General features: G+C 44.6%; 1 protein-coding gene across 4 annotated transcripts in view; it reads left to right on the top strand.

Annotated features, from left to right (window-relative positions):
- Positions 1-26,025, top strand: part of LOC115190951 (protein FAM91A1) — a 114,820-nt gene that overhangs the window by 50,939 nt on the left and 37,856 nt on the right. For all 4 annotated transcript variants that reach the window (XM_029748993.1, XM_029748995.1, XM_029748994.1 and 1 more), the window contains 4 exons: positions 12,413-12,525; positions 22,230-22,339; positions 22,550-22,668; positions 25,094-25,180. In XM_029748993.1, coding sequence (XP_029604853.1) covers positions 12,413-12,525; positions 22,230-22,339; positions 22,550-22,668; positions 25,094-25,180 — 429 coding nt within the window. The remainder of the gene's footprint in view (positions 1-12,412; positions 12,526-22,229; positions 22,340-22,549; positions 22,669-25,093; positions 25,181-26,025) is intronic.

Below are 26,025 nucleotides of genomic sequence, written 5' to 3' on the forward strand. Positions count from 1 at the left end.
TGTGTCTGTGCCATATGGCTGTGGGCTACACTAGTTCATTTAGCATGTCCTGATGTGGCTGTGGGCTACACTAGTTCATTTAGCAGGTCCTGATGTGGCTGTGGGGCGACACTAGTTCATTTAGCAGGTCCTGATGTGGCTGTGCCATATGGCTGTGGGCTACACTAGTTCATTTAGCAAGTCCTGATGTGGCTGTGCCATATGGCTGTGGGCTACACTAGTTCATTTAGCAGGTCCTGATGTGGCTGTGCCATATGGCTGTGGGCGACACTAGTTCATTTAGCAGGTCCTGATGTGGCTGTGGGGCTATACTAGTTCATTTAGCAGGTCCTGATGTGGCTGTGGGGCTATACTAGTTCATTTAGCAGGTCCTGATGTGGCTGTGCCATATGGCTGTGGGCTACACTAGTTCATTTAGCAAGTCCTGATGTGGCTGTGGGCGACACTAGTTCATTTAGCAGGTCCTGATGTGGCTGTGGGCTACACTAGTTCATTTAGCAGGTCCTGATGTGGCTGTGGGGCGACACTAGTTCATTTAGCAGGTCCTGATGTGGCTGTGGGGCTACAGTAGTTCATTTAGCAGGTCCTGATGTGGCTGAGGGCGACACTAGTTCATTTAGCAGGTCCTGATGTGGCTGTGGGGCTACACTAGTTCATTTAGCAGGTCCTGATGTGGCTGTGGGCTACACTAGTTCATTTAGCAGGTCCTGATGTGGCTGTGGGGCTACACTAGTTCATTTAGCAGGTCCTGATGTGGCTGTGGGGCGACACTAGTTCATTTAGCAGGTCCTGATGTGGCTGTGGGGCGACACTAGTTCATTTAGCAGGTCCTGATGTGGCTGTGGGCTACACTAGTTCATTTAGCAGGTCCTGATGTGTCTGTGCCATATGGCTGTGGGCTACACTAGTTCATTTAGCAGGTCCTGATGTGGCTGTGCCATATGGCTGTGGGCTACACTAGTTCATTTAGCAAGTCCTGATGTGGCTGTGCCATATGGCTGTGGGCTACACTAGTTCATTTAGCAGGTCCTGATGTGGCTGTGCCATATGGCTGTGGGCGACACTAGTTCATTTAGCAGGTCCTGATGTGGCTGTGCCATATGGCTGTGGGCTACACTAGTTCATTTAGCAAGTCCTGATGTGGCTGTGGGCGACACTAGTTCATTTAGCAGGTCCTGATGTGGCTGTGGGCTACACTAGTTCATTTAGCAGGTCCTGATGTGGCTGTGGGGCGACACTAGTTCATTTAGCAGGTCCTGATGTGGCTGTGCCATATGGCTTTGGGCGACACTAGTTAATTTAGCAGGTCCTGATGTGGCTGTGGGCGACACTAGTTCATTTAGCAGGTCCTGATGTGGCTGTGGACTACACTAGTTAATTTAGCAGGTCCTGATGTGGCTGTGGGGCTACACTAGTTCATTTAGCAGGTCCTGATGTGGCTGTGGGTTACACTAGTTCATTTAGCAGGTCCTGATGTGGCTGTGGGGCGACACTAGTTCATTTAGCAGGTCCTGATGTGGCTGTGGGGCTACACTAGTTCATTTAGCAGGTCCTGATGTGGCTGTGGGGCGACACTAGTTCATTTAGCAGGTCCTGATCTGGCTGTGGGGCGACACTAGTTCATTTAGCAGGTCCTGATGTGGCTGTGGGCTACACTAGTTCATTTAGCAGGTCCTGATGTGGCTGTGGGCTACACTAGTTCATTTAGCAGGTCCTGATGTGGCTGTGGGCTACACTAGTTCATTTAGCAGGTCCTGATGTGGCTGTGCCATATGGCTGTGGACTACACTAGTTCATTTAGCAGGTCCTGATGTGGCTGTGGACTACACTAGTTCATTTAGCAGGTCCTGATGTGGCTGTGGGCTACACTAGTTCATTTAGCAGGTCCTGATGTGGCTGTGGGCGACACTAGTTCATTTAGCAGGTCCTGATCTGGCTGTGGGGCTACACTAGTTCATTTAGCAGGTCCTGATCTGGCTGTGGGCTACACTAGTTCATTTAGCAGGTCCTGATGTGGCTGTGGGCGACACTAGTTCATTTAGCAGGTCCTGATGTGGCTGTGGGCGACACTAGTTCATTTAGCAGGTCCTGATGTGGCTGTGGGGCGACACTAGTTCATTTAGCAGGTCCTGATGTTGCTGTGGGCGACACTAGTTAATTTAGCAGGTCCTGATGTGGCTGTGGACTACACTAGTTCATTTAGCAGGTCCTGATGTGGCTGTGGGGCTACACTAGTTCATTTAACAGGTCCTGATGTGGCTGTGGGCGACACTAGTTCATTTAGCAGGTCCTGATGTGGCTGTGGGCGACACTAGTTCATTTAGCAGGTCCTGATGTGGCTGTGGGGCTACACTAGTTCATTTAACAGGTCCTGATGTGGCTGTGGGGCTACACTAGTTCATTTAACAGGTCCTGATGTGGCTGTGGGCGACACTAGTTCATTTAGCAGGTCCTGATGTTGCTGTGGGCGACACTAGTTCATTTAGCAGGTCCTGATGTGGCTGTGGGGCTACACTAATTCATTTAGCAGGTCCTGATGTTGCTGTGGGCGACACTAGTTCATTTAGCAGGTCCTGATGTGGCTGTGGGGCGACACTAGTTCATTTAGCAGGTCCTGATGTGGCTGTGGGCGACACTAGTTCATTTAGCAGGTCCTGATGTGGCTGTGGTGCGACACTAGTTCATTTAGCAGGTCCTGATGTGGCTGTGGGCGACACTAGTTCATTTAGCAGGTCCTGATGTGGCTGTGGGCGACACTAGTTCATTTAGCAGGTCCTGATGTGGCTGTGGGCGACACTAGTTCATTTAGCAGGTCCTGATGTGGCTGTGGGCTACACTAGTTCATTTAGCAGGTCCTGATGTGGCTGTGGGCTACACTAGTTAATTTAGCAGGTCCTGATGTGGCTGTGGGCTACACTAGTTCATTTAGCAGGTCCTGATGTGGCTGTGGGCTACACTAGTTCATTTAGCAGGTCCTGATGTGGCTGTGGGCTACACTAGTTAATTTAGCAGGTCCTGATGTGGCTGTGGGCTACACTAGTTCATTTAGCAGGTCCTGATGTGGCTGTGGGCTACACTAGTTCATTTAGCAGGTCCTGATGTGGCTGTGGGCTACACTAGTTAATTTTGCAGGTCCTGATGTGGCTGTGGGGCGACACTAGTTCATTTAGCAGGTCCTGATCTGTCTAGGCCATATGGCTGTGGGCTACGCTAGTTCATTTAGCAGGTCCTGATCTGGCTGTGGGGCTACACTAGTTCATTTAGCAGGTCCTGATCTGGCTGTGGGCTACACTAGTTCATTTAGCAGGTCCTGATGTGGCTGTGGGCGACACTAGTTCATTTAGCAGGTCCTGATGTGGCTGTGCCATATGGCTGTGGGCTACACTAGTTCATTTAGCAGGTCCTGATGTGGCTGTGGGCTACACTAGTTCATTTAGCAGGTCCTGATGTGGCTGTGGGCTACACTAGTTCATTTAGCAGGTCCTGATGTGGCTGTGGGGCAACACTAGTTCATTTAGCAGGTCCTGATGTGGCTGTGGGCGACACTAGTTCATTTAGCAGGTCCTGATGTGGCTGTGTGGCGACACTAGTTCATTTAGCAGGTCCTGATGTGGCTGTGCGGCGACACTAGTTCATTTAGCATGTCCTGATGTGGCTGTGCCATATGGCTGTGGGCTACACTAGTTCATTTAGCAGGTCCTGATGTGGCTGTGGGCGACACTAGTTCATTTAGCAGGTCCTGATGTGGCTGTGGACTACACTAGTTCATTTAGCAGGTCCTGATGTGGCTGTGGGGCGACACTAGTTCATTTAGCAGGTCCTGATCTGTCTAGGCCATATGGCTGTGGGCTACGCTAGTTCATTTAGCAGGTCCTGATCTGGCTGTGGGCTACACTAGTTCATTTAGCAGGTCCTGATCTGGCTGTGGGCTACACTAGTTCATTTAGCAGGTCCTGATGTGGCTGTGGGCGACACTAGTTCATTTAGCAGGTCCTGATGTGGCTGTGCCATATGGCTGTGGGCTACACTAGTTCATTTAGCAGGTCCTGATGTGGCTGTGGGCTACACTAGTTCATTTAGCAGGTCCTGATGTGGCTGTGGGCTACACTAGTTCATTTAGCAGGTCCTGATCTGGCTGTGGGCGACACTAGTTCATTTAGCAGGTCCTGATGTGGCTGTGGGCGACACTAGTTCATTTAGCAGGTCCTGATGTGGCTGTGCCATATGGCTGTGGGCTACACTAGTTCATTTTGCAGGTCCTGATGTGGCTGTGGGGCGACACTAGTTCATTTAGCAGGTCCTGATGTGGCTGTGGGGCGACACTAGTTCATTTAGCAGGTCCTGATGTGGCTGTGGGCGACACTAGTTCATTTAGCAGGTCCTGATGTGGCTGTGGGGCGACACTAGTTCATTTAGCAGGTCCTGATGTGGCTGTGCCATATGGCTGTGGGCTACACTAGTTCATTTAGCAGGTCCTGATGTGGCTGTGGGCGACACTAGTTCATTTAGCAGGTCCTGATGTGGCTGTGCCATATGGCTGTGGGCTACACTAGTTCATTTAGCAGGTCCTGATGTGGCTGTGGGCTACACTAGTTCATTTAGCAGGTCCTGATGTGGCTGTGGGCTACACTAGTTCATTTAGCAGGTCCTGATCTGGCTGTGGGCGACACTAGTTCATTTAGCAGGTCCTGATGTGGCTGTGGGCGACACTAGTTCATTTAGCAGGTCCTGATGTGGCTGTGCCATATGGCTGTGGGCTACACTAGTTCATTTAGCAGGTCCTGATGTGGCTGTGGGCTACACTAGTTCATTTAGCAGGTCCTGATGTGGCTGTGGTCTACACTAGTTCATTTACCAGGTCCTGATGTGGCTGTGGGGCGACACTAGTTCATTTAGCAGGTCCTGATGTGGCTGTGGGCGACACTAGTTCATTTAGCAGGTCCTGATGTGGCTGTGGGGCGACACTAGTTCATTTAGCAGGTCCTGATGTGGCTGTGCCATATGGCTGTGGGCTACACTAGTTCATTTAGCAGGTCCTGATGTGGCTGTGGGCGACACTAGTTCATTTAGCAGGTCCTGATGTGGCTGTGGACTACACTAGTTCATTTAGCAGGTCCTGATGTGGCTGTGGGGCTACACTAGTTCATTTAGCAGGTCCTGATGTGGCTGTGGGCGACACTAGTTCATTTAGCAGGTCCTGATGTGGCTGTGGACTACACTAGTTCATTTAGCAGGTCCTGATGTGGCTGTGGGGCTACACTAATTCATTTAGCAGGTCCTGATGTTGCTGTGGGCGACACTAGTTAATTTAGCAGGTCCTGATGTGGCTGTGGGCTACACTAGTTCATTTAGCAGGTCCTGATGTGGCTGTGTGGCGACACTAGTTCATTTAGCAGGTCCTGATGTGGCTGTGCGGCGACACTAGTTCATTTAGCATGTCCTGATGTGGCTGTGCCATATGGCTGTGGGCTACACTAGTTCATTTAGCAGGTCCTGATGTGGCTGTGGGCGACACTAGTTCATTTAGCAGGTCCTGATGTGGCTGTGGACTACACTAGTTCATTTAGCAGGTCCTGATGTGGCTGTGGGGCGACACTAGTTCATTTAGCAGGTCCTGATCTGTCTAGGCCATATGGCTGTGGGCTACGCTAGTTCATTTAGCAGGTCCTGATCTGGCTGTGGGCTACACTAGTTCATTTAGCAGGTCCTGATCTGGCTGTGGGCTACACTAGTTCATTTAGCAGGTCCTGATGTGGCTGTGGGCGACACTAGTTCATTTAGCAGGTCCTGATGTGGCTGTGCCATATGGCTGTGGGCTACACTAGTTCATTTAGCAGGTCCTGATGTGGCTGTGGGCTACACTAGTTCATTTAGCAGGTCCTGATGTGGCTGTGGGCTACACTAGTTCATTTAGCAGGTCCTGATCTGGCTGTGGGCGACACTAGTTCATTTAGCAGGTCCTGATGTGGCTGTGGGCGACACTAGTTCATTTAGCAGGTCCTGATGTGGCTGTGCCATATGGCTGTGGGCTACACTAGTTCATTTAGCAGGTCCTGATGTGGCTGTGGGCTACACTAGTTCATTTAGCAGGTCCTGATGTGGCTGTGGTCTACACTAGTTCATTTAGCAGGTCCTGATGTGGCTGTGGGGCGACACTAGTTCATTTAGCAGGTCCTGATGTGGCTGTGGGCGACACTAGTTCATTTAGCAGGTCCTGATGTGGCTGTGGGGCGACACTAGTTCATTTAGCAGGTCCTGATGTGGCTGTGCCATATGGCTGTGGGCTACACTAGTTCATTTAGCAGGTCCTGATGTGGCTGTGGGCGACACTAGTTCATTTAGCAGGTCCTGATGTGGCTGTGGACTACACTAGTTCATTTAGCAGGTCCTGATGTGGCTGTGGGGCTACACTAGTTCATTTAGCAGGTCCTGATGTGGCTGTGGGCGACACTAGTTCATTTAGCAGGTCCTGATGTGGCTGTGGACTACACTAGTTCATTTAGCAGGTCCTGATGTGGCTGTGGGGCTACACTAATTCATTTAGCAGGTCCTGATGTTGCTGTGGGCGACACTAGTTAATTTAGCAGGTCCTGATGTGGCTGTGGGCTACACTAGTTCATTTAGCAGGTCCTGATGTGGCTGTGGGCTACACTAGTTCATTTAGCAGGTCCTGATGTGGCTGTGGGCTACACTAGTTCATTTAGCAGGTCCTGATGTGGCTGTGGGCTACACTAGTTAATTTAGCAGGTCCTGATGTGGCTGTGGGGCGAAACTAGTTCATTTAGCAGGTCCTGATCTGTCTAGGCCATATGGCTGTGGGCTACACTAGTTCATTTAGCAGGTCCTGATCTTTCTAGGCCATATGGTTGTGGGCTACACTAGTTCATTTAGCAGACAAGATTTGCTGAGCATTCCATGGAATTATTTAATAGTATAAAGAATAGAATTGAACAAAGCTGAATAAAATAGAAAGTTTATGTATCCAAATGATTTGAGGGAGTGAACACATGTGGCTATTCTGTGTTAAGCGGTTAACAAAGAAACAGGTCCTCCTATATGCTTAATGTAGAGTTATTAATGTGACTTTAGTTGTTCTACAAACGTTGGGCTATATGTTTTGATGTTTAATACATTCCAAGGCTGCCTGATGCGACTAGTTGCATGAAAGGCATGAGCTCTGCTTTGTTGTTTCAGGCTGTACACACTTCATCAGTCTCTCATTCACAATTTGACAAGCACTTGATAATGCCTACAATTTCACTGCGGCCTCCCCTTTGTGTGGCCGTATTGTACCCTAAAAAATAAATTCCAAGCTGCATGTTGAACATATTGGAAGAACTGTCCACATTTACTTTTCGTCAGCCAACAAGACGAGTAGGTCTAACGAACAGAAAAAGCACAAGCCTATGTCAATCTACTACCCCCCCATAGTACAAAAGTTAACTTATAAATAAATATTCCAAACATACTCTGGGACAGTTGTAGGATGCGATAGATCCCAAATTAATACAACCACTAACATAAAAAAACTACGTTTTTTTAAGCAATGTGGCTGATGCAACCGATCAGAACTTTTAGTTTAAAATGTTGCTCAACTATTAGGCTATTTCTTCACATTATAAGTGCAGCAATGTGTCCATGGTTGTAGGCTATAAACATGAATCTTCCATTAGCTGGAAAACACCATTCTCAAATGTGACCGCAAATGCGGTTTATGAATGTAATGCTTTTATTATAAAGGTGCATTTTTATGGTGAAAATGATCTTCCCCAAACTTGAAACTCACACGCTGCTTATGTATGGCAGTTAGGCTCTACACCCCTTAGAAATTATAGGTTCAGCACCTTGCTGTAGTTCTGATGGGTTTATTAATGGATGGTCCTGTCAGCACCTTGCTGTAGTTCTGATGGGTTTATTAATGGATGGTCCTGTCAGCACCTTGCTGTAGTTTTGATGGGTTTATTAATGGGTGGTCCTGTCAGCACCTTGCTGTAGTTCTGATGGGTTTATTAATGGGTGGTCCTGTCAGCACCTTGCTGTAGTTCTGATGGGTTTATTAATGGGTGGTCCTGTCAGCACCTTGCTGTAGTTCTGATGGGTTTATTAATGGGTGGTCCTGTCAGCACCTTGCTGTAGTTCTGATGGGTTTATTAATGGGTGGTCCTGTCAGCACCTTGCTGTAGTTCTGATGGGTTTATTAATGGATGGTCCTGTCAGCACCTTGCTGTAGTTCTGATGGGTTTATTAATGGATGGTCCTGTCAGCACCTTGCTGTAGTTCTGATGGGTTTATTAATGGATGGTCCTGTCAGCACCTTGCTGTAGTTCTGATGGTTTTATTAATGGATGGTCCTGTCAGCACCTTGCTGTAGTTCTGATGGGTTTATTAATGGGTGGTCCTGTCAGCACCTTGCTGTAGTTCTGATGGGTTTATTAATGGGTGGTCCTGTCAGCACCTTGCTGTAGTTCTGATGGGTTTATTAATGGATGGTCCTGTCAGCACCTTGCTGTAGTTCTGATGGGTTTATTAATGGATGGTCCTGTCAGCACCTTGCTGTAGTTCTGATGGGTTTATTAATGGGTGGTCCTGTCAGCACCTTGCTGTAGTTCTGATGGGTTTATTAATGGATGGTCCTGTCAGCACCTTGCTGTAGTTCTGATGGGTTTATTAATGGGTGGTCCTGTCAGCACCTTGCTGTAGTTCTCATGGGTTTATTAATGGATGGTCCTGTCAGCACCTTGCTGTAGTTCTGATGGGTTTATTAATGGATGGTCCTGTCAGCACCTTGCTGTAGTTCTGATGGGTTTATTAATGGATGGTCCTGTCAGCACCTTGCTGTAGTTCTGATGGGTTTATTAATGGATGGTCCTGTCAGCACCTTGCTGTAGTTCTGATGGGTTTATTAATGGATGGTCCTGTCAGCACCTTGCTGTAGTTCTGATGGGTTTATTAATGGATGGTCCTGTCAGCACCTTGCTGTAGTTCTGATGGGTTTATTAATGGGTGGTCCTGTCAGCACCTTGCTGTAGTTCTGATGGGTTTATTAATGGATGGTCCTGTCAGCACCTTGCTGTAGTTCTGATGGGTTTATTAATGGATGGTCCTGTCAGCACCTTGCTGTAGTTCTGATGGGTTTATTAATGGGTGGTCCTGTCAGCACCTTGCTGTAGTTCTGATGGGTTTATTAATGGGTGGTCCTGTCAGCACCTTGCTGTAGTTCTGATGGGTTTATTAATGGGTGGTCCTGTCAGCACCTTGCTGTAGTTCTGATGGGTTTATTAATGGATGGTCCTGTCAGCACCTTGCTGTAGTTCTGATGGGTTTATTAATGGATGGTCCTGTCAGCACCTGGTGCTGCTGGATACTGCTAGCTGGGAACATAGCTTTAACTGTGCTCACACTGAAGGGGAAATCAACCATCTCTGCATCCCAAATGGCATCATGGCATCATATTCACTTACATAGTGCACTATATAGGGAATAGGGTGCCATGTAGTGCACTATATAGGGAATAGGGTGCCAAGTAGTGCACTATATAGGGATTAGGGCGCCATGTAGTGCACTATAGGGAATTGGGTGCCAAGTAGTGCACTATATAGGGATTAGGGCGCCATGTAGTGCACTATAGGGAATTGGGTGCCAAGTAGTGCACTATATAAGGAATAGGGTGCCAAGTAGTGCACTATATAGGGAATAGGGTGCCAAGTAGTGCACTATATAGGGAATTGGGTGCCAAGTAGTGCACTATATAGGGAATAGGGTGCCAAGTAGTGCACTATATATTTGGGAGGCCATATTCCTCAGTACAGCCTTACATTTCATTTACTGACGAAATAACAAATAACCTGATGGTTCAATATATGCCGTTATGTAGTCAGTTAAAAGGATAATGTCCCTGTTCTTCATTGAACATGATTATTGATTTGATATTGATTTGTAGTCATCATATATGTAATTTATATGAGGATATCAGATGATTTGAAAGGTACATTTTTTACTTTCAATGTTGTATTTCGACACAGACACTGCTGACCTTTTGGTTATTATTGTGGTAGTAGTGGAGATGCAGCACCGTGGGTAGTAGTGGAGATGAGGCACCGTGGGTAGTGGTGGAGATGAGGCACAGTGGGTAGTGGTGGAGATGAGGCACCATGGGTAGTAGTGGAGATGAGGCACCGTGGGTAGTAGTGGAGATGAGGCACTGTGGGTAGTAGTGGAGATGAGGCACCGTGGGTAGTGGTAGAGATACAGCCCCGTGGGTAGTAGTGGAGATGAGGCACTGTGGGTAGTAGTGGAGATGAGGCACCGTGGGTAGTAGTGGAGATGAGGCCCCGTGGGTAGTGGTGGAGATGCAGCAACGTGGGTAGTGGTGGAGATGAGGCACCGTGGATAGTGGTGGTGGAGGGGGCACCGTGGGTAGTAGTGGAGATGAGGCACCGTGGGTAGTAGTGGAGATGAGGCACCGTGGGTAGTAGTGGAGATGAGGCACCGTGGGTAGTGGTGGAGATGAGGCACCGTGGGTAGTAGTGGAGATGCAGCAACGTGGGTAGTAGTGGAGATGAGGCACCGTGGGTAGTAGTGGAGATGAGGCACCGTGGGTAGTAGTGGAGATGAGGCACCGTGGGTAGTGGTGGAGATGAGGCACCGTGGGTAGTGGTGGAGATGAGGCACCATGGGTAGTAGTGGAGATGAGGCACCGTGGGTAGTAGTGGAGATGAGGCACCGTGGGTACTAGTGGCGATGAGGCACCGTGGGTAATAGTGGAGATGAGGCACCGTGGGTAGTGGTAGAGATACAGCCCCGTGGGTAGTAGTGGAGATGAGGCACCGTGGGTAGTAGTGGAGATGAGGCACCGTGGGTAGTAGTGGAGATGAGGCACCGTGGGTAGTAGTGGAGATGAGGCACCGTGGGTAGTGGTAGAGATACAGCCCCGTGGGTAGTAGTGGAGATGAGGCACCGTGGGTAGTAGTGGAGAAGCAGCAACCTGCTTTCTGACAAGACAAGCCTGTGTACTTGCTTTTGTTATTGTTACATATGGAACAATGTTGCAAATGTCTATTTCCTCGAGTACGTTTGTGGACACAATGTACCAGCCATTTTGTGAACAGTGAGTTGCTGCAGTTTATATTTTGAGCCTCTGCCAGTGCCACAAAGATGGGTGAATGTGAGATGGTTTGAGAGGTTGTGTGTAGCCTACACATGATGTCAGCAATGCAATTTCTAGTAGTCATGTCAGTAAGGGATGTTTTCTGTTGGGGAATTTACGTGGAGTCGGCTGAATACGGGAGGCTGCTAGCGTTGTGATGGTCCTAATGTATGAATGAAGCCAGAGAGTTGATATGTCTGTTTCATGCAGCTATTCACACGTGCATGTTTTGCATTAGTGCAGCATATAATCTGTATATTATTGGTCCACGGGACCCATCTTCATTTTTCTTGGGAAACGAGGAAGGAGCTTGTTCAGGAAGTCCTGGGATGCAGGTCAACGGTATTAAACACACACACACACACACACACACACACACACACACACACACACACACACACACACACACACACACACACATATAGACACACACACTGTAAGATCAGTTGACTGCATCCCATGGCACAGCCACAGACAGACACCAAACTGTCTGGAGTTGAATTAGTGCTCGAGTCACTAAGTCTGGCCTAATTTCCTAGGGCTGCTATTTTCACTCTCTCCCTCAATATCTCCCTCTCTCTCTCCCTCAATATCGCCCTCTCTCTCTCCCTCAATATCTCTCTCGCTCCCTCAGTATCGCTCTCCCTCAGTATCTCTCTCTCGCTCTCTCTCTCCCTCAGTATCTCTCTGTCTCTCGCTCTCTCTCGCTCTGTCTCTCGCTCTGTCTCTCGCTCTGTCTCTCGCTCTGTCTCTCGCTCTGTCTCTCGCTCTGTCTCTCGCTCTGTCTCTCGCTCTGTCTCTCGCTCTGTCTCTCGCTCTGTCTCTCGCTCTGTCTCTCGCTCTCTCTCTCGCTCTGTCTCTCGCTCTCTCTCTCGCTCTTAGTTGTTAGCTGCAGGAAACTTTCTCCACAGCTTTTATTTTTTTCTGTGTGACCATAATGATGTAGAGTGATTCACAATAAATTGCTGCAGTGCTTGATAATGATTTGTTGGTGTGAAGGTGGTCTGACCGACCAGGAGATTGTCTTCAGTGCACATTGAGAGGTCAGTCGGAGGAGCAGAACAGAGTAGCAGCCCATGGATTCTAACTTGTCTGACAATGTTCTGTTTGACCCTCTTGGCATACCATTGATTAGGAAAAGGCTGCTTCTGGCTGTGCACTATGTTATGTTCTCTCTCTCTCTCCCTCTTTCTGTCTATCTTTCTTTCTATCCCCTCTTCCTCTCCCCCTCTCTCTCACCCACGCTCCCTCCCCTCCCTCTCTCAGAATGCTGTGTCTATGTATTGTCGCCTGGGTTTTGCCCTGAAGAAAGGAGGCTCGTTCAGCTCAGAGCAGCTCCACCCCACATGGAAGACTGCTCCCTCTGTCAACAGACTGAAGTAGGTCTTCAATACCACTACATCACTATACTACTATATATCACTATACTACTATACCACTATATCACTATACCACTACATTACATATATCACTACAATACTATACCACTACACTACATATAACACTACACTACTATATATCACTATACTACTATATATCACTACACTACTATATATCACTATACTACTATATCACTACACTACTATATATCACTATACTACTATATACCACTATATCACTACAGTACTATATATCACTATACTACTATATCACTACACTACTATATATCACTATACTACTATATCACTACACTACTATATACCACTATATCACTATATCACTACACTACTGTATATCACTATACCACTATATTACTGTATATTACTATACCACTATATCACGACCGTATATCACTATATCACTACACTACTATATATCACTATACTACTACATTACTACACTACTATATATCACTACACTACTATATATCACTACACTACTATATATCACTACACTACTATATATCACTACACTACTATATATCACTATAATACTATATCACTACACTACTATATATCACTATACTACTATATCACTACACTACTATATATCACTATACCACTATATCACTATACTACTATATCACTATACTACTATACCACTATATCACTATATCACTATACTACTATATCACTACACTACTATATATCACTACACTACTATATATCACTGCACTACTATATATCACTATATCACTATATTACTGTATATTACTATACCATTATATTACTACACTACTGTATATCACTATACCACTATATAACTACACTACTGTATATCACTATACCACTATATTACTACACTACTGTATATCACTATACCACTATATTACTGTATATTACTATACCATTATATTACTACACTACTGTATATCACTATATCACTACACTACTGTATATTACTATACCACTATATTACTACACTACTGTATATCACTATACCACTATATTACTACACTACTGTATATCACTATACCACTATATTACTACACTACTGTATATCACTACACTACTGTATATTACTATACCACTATATCACTACACTACTGTATATCACTATACCACTATATCACTACACTACTGTATATCATTACACTACTGTATATCACAATACTACTATATTACTACACTACTATATATCACTATATCACTACACTACTGTATATTTCTATACCACTATATTACTACACTACTATATATCACTATATCACTATAATACTACACTACTGTATATCACTATATTACTACACTACTGTATATCACTATACCACTATATTACTACACTACTATATATCACTATATCACTATATTACTACACTACTGCATATCACTATACTACTATACCACTATATCACTATATATCACTATACCACTACACTACTATATATCGCTATACTACTATACTACTATATATCACTACACTACTATATATCACTATACCACTACACAACTATATATCACTATACTACTATACCACTACACTACTATATATAGCTATACTGCTATATCACGACACTACTATATATAACTATACTACTATATCACTACACTACTGTATATCACGATACTAATATATATCACTACACTACTATATCACTATACCACTATACTACTATATATCACAATACTACTATATCGCTATATCACTATACTACTATATATCACTATACTACTATATCGCTATATCACTACACTACTATTACTATATATCACTATACTACTATACCACTATAACACTATACTACTATATCACTATATATCACTATACTACTATACCACTATATCACTATACCACTATACTACTATATATCACTATACTACTATATCGCTATATCACTATACTACTATATATCACTATACTACTATATCACTATACCACTATACTACTATATATCACTATACTACTATATCGCTATATATCACTATACTACTATATCGCTATATCACTACACTACTATTACTATATATCACTATACTACTATATCGCTATATAACTATACTACTATATATCACTATACTACTATATTGCAATATCACTACACTACTATATATCACTATACTACTATATATCACCACTATACTACTATATATCACTATACTACTATATCACTACACTACTATATATCACTATACTGCTATACCACTATAACGCTACACTACTATACCACTATACCACTATACTACTATACCACTATACTACTATACCACTATAACACTATACTACTATACCACTATATCACTATACTACTACACTACTATACCATTATATCACTATACCACTATAACACCATACTACTATACCACTATATCACTATACCACTATATCACTATACTACTAGACCACTATATCACTATACTGCTATACCACTATATCACTATACTACTATATCACTATATATCACTATACTACTATATTGCTACATATCACTATACTGCAATATCGCTATATATCACTATACTACTATACCACTATAACACTATACTACTATATCACTATATATCACTATACTACTATACCACTATAACACTATACTACTACACGACTATTTCACTATACTACTATATTACTATATCAATATATAGCACCATGCTACTATACCACTATATCACTATACTACTGTATCACTATAACACTATACTACTATACCACCATATCACTATACTACTATACCACTATAACACTATACTACTATACCACTATATCACTATATCTCACTATACTACTATACCACTATACTACTGTATCACTATAACACTATACTAATATACCACTATATCACTATATAGCACTATAACACTATACTACTACACCACTATTTCACTATACTACTATACTACTATGTCAATATATAGCACCATGCTACTATACCACTATATCACTATACTACTATACCACTATATCACTATATAGCACTATAACACTATACTACTATATCACTATAACACTATACTACTATACCACTATATCACTATACTACTGTATCACTATAATACTATACCACTATACTACTATACAACTATACTACTATACACTATATATCACTATAACACGGTACTGCTATACCACTATACAACTATATCACTATACTACTATACTACTATATCACTATACCAATATACCCCTATAATACTATAACACTATAGTACTATACCACTATACTACTATACCAATATACTACTATACTACTATAACACTATATCACTATACCAATATACCACTATACTACTATAACACTATAGTACTATGCCACTATACTACTATAACACCATATCACTATACTACTATAACAATATACTACTATACTACTATAACACTATATCACTATACTACTATATCACTATACCACTTTACAACTATATCACTGTCCCACTATACTACAATATCACTATATCACTATACTGCAATATCACTATACTAATACAACACAATATCACTATATCACTACACTAATATATCACTACACCACTATACTACTATATCACTACACTACTATAAGACTATATCACTACACTACTATATCACTACACTACTATACCACTATATCACTATATCACTATACTACTATATCACTACACTACTATATATCACTACACTACTATATATCACTACACTACTATACCACTATATCACTACACTACTATATCACTACACTACTATATATCACTATACTACTATATATCACTACACTACTATACCACTATATCACTATATCACTATACTACTATATCACTACACTACTATATATCACTATACTACTATATATCACTACACTACTATATAGCACTACACTACTATATATCACTATACTACTATACCACTACTATATCACTACACTACTACACTACTATATATCACTATACTACTATATATCACTACACTACTATATATCACTACACTACTATATATCACTATACTACTATACCACTACTATATCACTACACTACTACACTACTATATATCACTATACTACTATATATCACTACACTACTATATCACTATACTACTATACCACTATACTACTATACCACTACTATATCACTACACTACTACACTACTATATATCACTATACTACTATATCACTACATTACTATATATTACTACACTACTATACCACTATATCACTATATCACTACACTACTATATATCACTATACTACTATATATCACTACACTACTATCCTACTATACCACTATATCACTACACTACTATATATCACTATACTACTATATATCACTACACTACTATACTACTATACCACTATATCACTACACTACTATATCACTACACTACTATATCACTACACTACTATATATCACTATACTACTATATATCACTACACTACTATATATCACTATACTACTATACCACTATACTACTATACCACTACTATATCACTACACTACTACACTACTATATATCACTATACTACTATATCACTACACTACTATATCACTACACTACTATATCACTACACTACTATATCACTACACTACTATATATCACTATACTACTATATTTCACTATACTACTATATCACTACACTACTATATCACTATACTACTATATCACTACACTACTATATATTACTATACTACTATATCACTACACTACTATATATCACTATACTACTATATATCACTATACTACTATATCACTATACTACTATATCACTATACTACTATATCACTACACTACTATATCACTACACTACTATATATCACTATACTACTATATATCACTATACTACTATATATCACTATACTACTATATATCACTATACTACTATATCACTATACTACTATATCACTATACTACTATATCACTACACTACTATAAGACTATATCACTATACTACTATATATCACTATACTACTATATCACTATACTACTATATCCCTACACTACTATATATCACTACACTACTATAAGACTATGTCACTACACTACTATATCTCTACACTACTATATCACTATACTACACTGCTCAAAAAAAAAAGGGAACACTTAAACAACACATCCTAGATCTGAATGAATGAAATAATCTTATTAAATACTTTTTTCTTTACATAGTTGAATGTGCTGACAACAAAATCACACAAAAATAATCAATGGAAATCCAATTTATCAACCCATGAAGGTCTGGATTTGGAGTCACACTCAAAATTAAAGTGGAAAACCACACTACAGGCTGATCCAACTTTGATGTAATGTCCTTAAAACAAGTCAAAATGAGGCTCAGTAGTGTGTGTGGCCTCCACGTGCCTGTATGACCTCCCTACAATGCCTGGGCATGCTCCTGATGAGGTGGCGGATGGTCTCCTGAGGGATCTCCTCCCAGACCTGGACTAAAGCATCCGCCAACTCCTGGACAGTCTGTGGTGCAACGTGGCGTTGGTGGATGGAGCGAGACATGATGTCCCAGATGTGCTCAATTGGATTCAGGTCTGGGGAACGGGCGGGCCAGTCCATAGCATCAACGCCTTCCTCTTGCAGGAACTGCTGACACACTCCAGCCACATGAGGTCTAGCATTGTCTTGCATTAGGAGGAACCCAGGGCCAACCGCACCAGCATATGGTCTCACAAGGGGTCTGAGGATCTCATCTCCGTTCCTAATGGCAGTCAGGCTACCTCTGCCGAGCACATGGAGGGCTGTGCGGCCCCCCAAAGAAATGCCACCCCACACCATGACTGACCCACCGCCAAACCGGTCATGCTGGAGGATGTTGCAGGCAGCAGAACGTTCTCCACGGCGTCTCCAGACTCTGTCACGTGCTCAGTGTGAACCTGCTTTCATCTGTGAAGAGCACAGGGCGCCAGTGGCGAATTTGCCAATCTTGGTGTTCTCTGGCAAATGCCAAACGTCCTGCACGGTGTTGGGCTGTAAGCACAACCCCCACCTGTGGACGTCGGGCCCTCATGGAGTCTGTTTCTGACCGTTTGAGCAGACACATGCACATTTGTGGCCTGCTGGAGGTCATTTTGCAGGGCTCTGGCAGTGCTCCTCCCGCTCCTCCTTGCACAAAGGCGGAAGTAGCGGTCCTGCTGCTGGGTTGTTGCCCTCCTACAGCCTCCTCCACGTCTCCTGATGTACTGGCCTGTCTCCTGGTAGCGCCTCCATGCTCTGGACACTACGCTGACAGACACAGCAAACCTTCTTGCCACAGCTCGCATTGATGTGCCATCCTGGATGAGCTGCACTACCTGAGCCACTTGTGTGGGTTGTAGACTCCGTCTCATGCTACTGTCGTGACGTTGTATTAGTTAATGTGACGACTGTTGCTCATCGAATGATTAACGGTTTATAATTGCGTGATTAAATGAATTAAGCAATGAATTAAGCAATTATTAACTCATTAACCTGGGGCACCATGGGAACATTGTTTTGATTGAGTTTCTATTTCCCAAATTAACTCAAAGGATATCAGAATATCGATTTTACAACAGTCGCTAAATTAATCAATTTCCTCTACAGTCTCATTCTGAACGTCGCATAATCCGGGAATCTACACGGACCCGGGCTTCACCAATGAATTTACCACACCAATCTTAGTTGATTATTTATTTACTAGCAAACTAAAATGATGATAAAAATACACATACACAAAACACAGTCTAGCTATTGATTAGGACTTAGTATAACGGGCCAACACACTATGGCGCGTGTTACCCAAAATGGGGATTTAAAAGAGAGAGAAACAAAGGAAGTATACGAGAGAAATATACATTTGGGTTCATTTGTCAGCTATGCTTATTTAAAACCTAGCCTTGCCCCGAACTGCCGCTCTTATGGGTCAGAATATAATGATGTAATTACGTGTTGGAGGTCTCAGGTGGGAAGCTCCGCGTGGGTCGTTTAGGCTTCTCAATGACGCACTTCTCTGGCGCAACTCTCTGGTTGTCCTCACGATGTCAGTGTCCTTCTTGGCTTAGTGGTCTGATCCCTCGCGGTCTTCTGAGGACAGACAGCTCTGTAGCTCAGAGCTCACAGCGTCGGACTCGAACGGTGAAGATACCACGATTTGATGGAGAGTGGAGACTGGGTGGTTCGGCTTGAATTCACCCGCTTAGACACAGCTACTCGTCCGTAGCTCGTGTAGAAAAAGATTTCTTTGTCTTCAACCTTGTGTTTCGTTTTGGGGTTCGTCGACTTTGTTAGACCTTCGCTGCAGGTTGGGGTCAATTAGTCTCATATGTTAATTCTTCACTTGCCTGTCTTATACCCTCGGGTCAGAAGTGGGTGTAACCGCCTTTAGGGCAATTCTCTGGGCGGACCAAGTAAAGGGGCAAGGCCTAGATTTGACTAAAAATCCAATTTTAGACACTAACTTCACATTTCATCTTTACCAAGACATTCTGTTTGATTTGGATATTTTCCACACAACGTACAATGTATAAACATCAGGCATATACTGGGAAAACTCTTAAAGGTACAATGTTTTCATAATAACGTCATCTCTTAACCTTTAAAAACAATACAAAAGTTACATACATTTTAATATTCCACCTCTCGTCATGACCACCATTGTGGCTGACGGAAACCATTGTTCCAAAGTCCCTTTATTGCATGTTTAATGTTCTGAGGCCAGTTCTCCATTGTTAGGACAAAGGAATTTCTCTGTGGCCTAAGGTTTATTATGGGCGTGAGGTGTCATAAAACCCCCACATCTTCAGACCCCTAGATCTCTCCTCCTCTGTTGGGGGTTTGGGAGATAATCTGTAGGGTGGTTGTCTCCTGTACCCTGACCTGATCAGGACAGTCATGACACTACCACTAGAGTGAAAGCACCGCCAGCATTCAAAAGTGACCAAAGCATCAGCCAGGAAGCATAGGAAATGAGAAGTGGTCTGTGGTCCCCACCTGCAGAACCACTCCTTTATTGGGGGTGTCTTGCTTATTGCCTATAATTTCCACCTGTTGTCTATTCCATTTGCACAACAGCATGTGAAATTTATTGTCAATCAGTGTTGCTTCCTAAGTGGACAGTTTGATTTCACTGAAGTGTGATTGACTTGGAGTTACATTGTGTTGTTTAAGTGTTCCCTTTATTTTTTTGAGCAGTGTGCTATATCACTATACTACTATAAGACTATATCACTACACCATTATATCACTATATCACTACACTACTACATTTAAACTCAGTTTTTCACAATTCCTGACATTTAATCCTAGTAAAAATTCCCCGTTTTAGGTCAGTTAGGATCACCAAAAAACAGTCTCGTAAGGACAAAATGAGTATACAGAGAAACAACTACCCACAAATCCCATTGAAAAACACCCCTATTAAATAGGACCTTCAATTAGAGGCAAGGAGGAACAGCTGCCTCCAATTGAAGGTCAACCCAATAAACTAGACATAGAAATAGAAAACCTAGAACGACCATAGAAATACACTAACATAGAACATTAACCAAAAAAAAAACGAAACACCCTAAACAAACACCCCCTGCCACGCCCTGACCAAACTACAATAACAAACGACTCCTTTTACTGGTCAGGACGTGACACATCTACACTGATTGAAGTGGATTTAACAGGTGACGTCAATAAGGGATCATAGCTTTCACCTGGATTCACCTGGTCAGTCTGTCATGGAAAGAGCAGGTGTTAATGTTTTATATACTCGGTGTATATGTTTTGAAATAACATTCTTATAATGTTCTTTGAAAGTTAGTAATGATTTCTTGTGGTTTTTATGGAACGTTTTCTTAATGTACTGAGAACATGACTTTAAATAGAACCATGAGGAAACCTGTAGAAAACGTTACGCTGGAGTACTGAACTTCCCACCTAAGAAGCATGGTTCTCAGAACGTTAAGTGCTAGCTGGGTATCCTGCACCATTCCCAGAACGTTGCGGGAAGGTTGCATGCCACGTTCTCACCAAGCTCTAAGGAACATATGGTTCTCAGAACGTTAAGTGCTAGCTGGGTATCCTGCACCATTCCCAGAACGTTGCGGGAAGGTTGCATGCCACGTTCTCACCAAGCTCTAAGGAACATATGGTTCTCAGAACGTTAAGTGCTAGCTGGGTATCCTGCACCATTCCCAGAACGTTGCGGGAAGGTTGCATGCCACGTTCTCACCAAGCTCTAAGGAACATATGGTTCTCAGAACGTTAAGTGCTAGCTGGGTATCCTGCACCATTCCCAGAACGTTGCGGGAAGGTTGCATGCCACGTTCTCACCAAGCTCTAAGGAACATATGGTTCTCAGAACGTTAAGTGCTAGCTGGGTATCCTGCACCATTCCCAGAACGTTGTGGGAAGGTTGCATGCCACGTTCTCACCAAGCTCTAAGGAACATATGGTTCTCAGAACGTTATGTACCAGCTGGGTTATCACCTGTGGAAGGGCGGGGGCTTCCAGCGAGGCGTGGATTTCATTTGCCTTGTCGGGTGTGATTGTAGATCGTTCAACAGAAGTCGCGAGAGTACTTTTGCCCATTGTATGTTGTACTGCAGTTGACTGAGTGAAAGGGAAGCAGCTCCAAGCCATCGGGGAAATAAAGCAATACACAATACAAAACCAGATTACAGTACATGTAAAGCACGTTAATAAATCACATCCACACTATAAGACACACACACACACACAGCCCCAGTGTAATGTATGTGTGGGGTTTCCCACCCCGTGTCCCAGGAGCACAGTGGATCCCAAACAGATGCTGCTGTCGTGGGAACAGGGGAGTCCTGTGATGGAGGCTGGATCTTCGGCTACAGACACAGACACCACCAGCCTGGAGGACCAAGGTGAGATTCTCCACTATTACCACCCAGAATACACCACAAGCCCTGGCTCTGTCCCAGGCTGCCCAAAGTAACCTTTGTGTCGTAACCCCCAGCGTAGTGTCCCCCTGCGTAGGGCGGCTGTAGCCTGTGCTGTATTAAGGTTGTTGTCTTGCAAAACAATCCATTCCAACCCATAGCATTATGGGATGTTCTTCTCTCTCTGTGTGTTAGACAACGCCAGTGTGAGCAGCCTGAGTAACCCTGGTCCTGCTGCCCCGCCCACCAAGAGGATCGCCTTCCTGTTTGACTCCACCCTCACTGCCTTCCTCATGATGGGGAACCTCTCTCCGGTACGTACCCTAACCTCTGACCTTTAACCCTCACCGCCTTCCTCATGATGGGGAACCTCTGACCCTTAACCCTCACCACCTTCCTCATGATGGGGAACCTCTCTACGGTACGTACCCTAACCTCTGACCCTTAACCCTCACCACCTTCCTCATGATGGGGAACCTCTCTACGGTACGTACCCTAACCTCTGACCCTTAACCCTCACCGCCTTCCTCATGATGGGGAACCTCTCTACGGTTCTGACCCTTAACCCTCACCGCCTTCCTCATGATTTGTATTATTTTTTATTATGGGGAATTCTCTCCAGCGAGTCCTCTGATTCTAACAGTTGTGTGACTTCAATATATCTTTAAAAATCTTCTTTCAGCAAAATGTAATAAAATGATCACTGATTCCATAGACTATTACTCGACTCTTTTGCAGACATCAGTATTGAAGTCTCCTAACAAAATTATTTCCTTCACCAGAGAATCATTACAGTTTGACAACACAATTTCAAGACCTTCACAGAATGCATTCTGATTGGGCGGCTTGTAACACACCCCCAACAAATCGGTTTTGGTTTTGGGAAGGCAGATATCCAGCCAGACAATCTCCAGATCAGAGATTAAATCCGACCTCACGTTGTATGCAATGTTCGATCTTACAAACGCACATATCCCCTCCACCGTTCTGATTCCGATCCTTCCTGACAACAGAGTAATTGCCTAGCTCAGTTTCTGAGTCACAAACAGATTAATCCAACAATGTCTCTGTTAAACATTAGTCACCTCTGATTTGAACAAACCAACAGGTGTATCTCATCGATCTTCCATAGTAGGCGTCGGACGTTTAAGTGCGCAAAATGTAAACCTTTCTTCCCGAAGGCCTCACTGAATTCCCGATCCACTTGTAACTCACCTCCCGCTGCAATGCCTCTGGTCTCTGCCCCTATTTTGCACCCCTCCCCAGGGGGTCTCTCTGCTCTATGGAGCACCCCTCCCCAGGGGGCTTCTCTGCTCTATGGAGCACCCCTCCCCAGGGGGCCTCTCTGCTCTATGGAGCACCCCTCCCCAGGGGGCCTCTCTGCTCTATGGAGCACCCCTCCCCAGGGGGCCTCTCTGCTCTATGGAGCACCCCTCCCCAGGGGGCCTCTCTGCTCTATGGAGCACCTCTCCCCAGGGGGCCTCTCTGCTCTATGGAGCACCCCTCCCCAGGGGGCCTCTCTGCTCTATGGAGCACCCCTCCCCAGGGGGCCTCTCTGCTCTATGGAGCACCCCTCCCCAGGGGGCCTCTCTGCTCTATGGAGCACCCCTCCCCAGGGGGCCTCTCTGCTCTATGGAGCACCCCTCCCCAGGGGGCCTCTCTGCTCTATGGAGCACCTCTCCCCAGGGGGCCTCTTTGCTCTATGGAGCACCTCTTCCCAGGGGGCCTGGGGAGGGGTGCTGGGACACCCACCTGGTGTCCCATCAGTCCCTGATTCGAGGGGAATCACCCACCTGGTGTCCCAGGTCTAAATCAGTCCCTGTTCAGAGGGGAATCACCCACCTGGTGTCCCAGGTCTAAATCAGTCCCTGATTAGAGGGGAATCACCCAGCTGGTGTCCCAGGTCTAAATCAGTCCCTGATTAGAGGGAAACGATGAAAACAGCAGTGGAACTGGCTTCAAGGTCCAGAGTTGAGTTTGAGGCTAATAAACCATGTCTCTGTTCTCTCCTCAGAACCTGAAGAGCCATGCCGTCACCATGTTTGAGGCTAATAAACCATGTCTCTGTTCTCTCCTCAGAACCTGAAGAGCCATGCCGTCACCATGTTTGAGGCTAATAAACCATGTCTCTGTTCTCTCCCCTCAGAACCTGAAGAGCCATGCCGTCACCATGTTTGAGGCTAATAAACCATGTCTCTGTTCTCCTCCTCAGAACCTGAAGAGCCATGCGGTCACCATGTTTGAGGCTAATAAACCATGTCTCTGTTCTCTCCCTCAGAACCTGAAGAGCCATGCCGTCACCATGTTTGAGGCTAATAAACCATGTCTCTGTTCTCCTCCTCAGAACCTGAAGAGCCATGCCGTCACCATGTTTGAGGCTAATAAACCATGTCTCTGTTCTCTCCTCAGAACCTGAAGAGCCATGCCGTCACCATGTTTGAGGCTAATAAACCATGTCTCTGTTCTCTCCCTCAGAACCTGAAGAGCCATGCCGTCACCATGTTTGAGGCTAATAAACCATGTCTCTGTTCTCTCCCTCAGAACCTGAAGAGCCATGCCGTCACCATGTTTGAGGCTAATAAACCATGTCTCTGTTCTCCTCCTCAGAACCTGAAGAGCCATGCCGTCACCATGTTTGAGGCTAATAAACCATGTCTCTGTTCTCTCCCTCAGAACCTGAAGAGCCATGCCGTCACCATGTTTGAGGCTAATAAACCATGTCTCTGTTCTCTCCCTCAGAACCTGAAGAGCCATGCTGTCACCATGTTTGAGGTGGGGAAGCTGTCAGACGAGACCCTGGACAGCTTTCTGATGGAGCTGGAGAAAGTAAGCTGTGTGTCTGTGTGTGTCTTAATAGGCTTCATGGGAACTAACAGAGGGGCTGTAGAGCGGGAGACAAGGTAACATGGCAGCCTCAAATACACAACACATACACAGGAACACATACACAGGAACACATACACAGGAACACATACACAGGAACACATACACAGGAACACATACACAGGAACACATACACAGGAACACATACACAGGAACACACACACACACACACACACACACACACACACACACACACACACACACACACACACACACACACACACACACACACACACACACACACCAGTCCAATCTGTTGACAGGGTTGTTGTTGAGAGTTTTGTTGTTGTCAATCAGGTAGAGAGCCCAGGTTCTAACCTCTCTCTGTCTCTCCCCCCTCCCTCAGGTAGAGAGCCCAGGTTCTAACCTCTCTCCCCCCCCCCCCCCTCCCTCAGGTAGAGAGCCCAGGTTCTAACCTCTCTCTCTCTGTCTCTCCCCCCTCCCTCAGGTAGAGAGCCAAGGTTCTAACCTCTCTCTCTCTGTCTCTCCCCCCTCCCTCAGGTAGAGAGACCAGGTTCTAACCTCTCTCTCTCCCCCCTCCCTCAGGTAGAGAGCCCAGGTTCTAACCTCTCTCTCTCTCCCCTCCCTCAGGTAGAGAGCCCAGGTTCTAACCTCTCTCTCTGTCTCTCTCCCCTCCCTCAGGTAGAGAGACCAGGTTCTAACCTCTCTCTCTGTCTCTCTCCCCTCCCTCAGGTAGAGAGACCAGGTTCTAACCTCTCTCTCTGTCTCCCCCCTCCCTCAGGTAGAGAGCCCAGGTTCTAACCTCTCTCTCCCCCCTCCCTCAGGTA

This window comes from Salmo trutta, unplaced genomic scaffold (assembly GCF_901001165.1).
Source record: "Salmo trutta unplaced genomic scaffold, fSalTru1.1, whole genome shotgun sequence".
NCBI lineage: Eukaryota > Metazoa > Chordata > Actinopteri > Salmoniformes > Salmonidae > Salmo > Salmo trutta.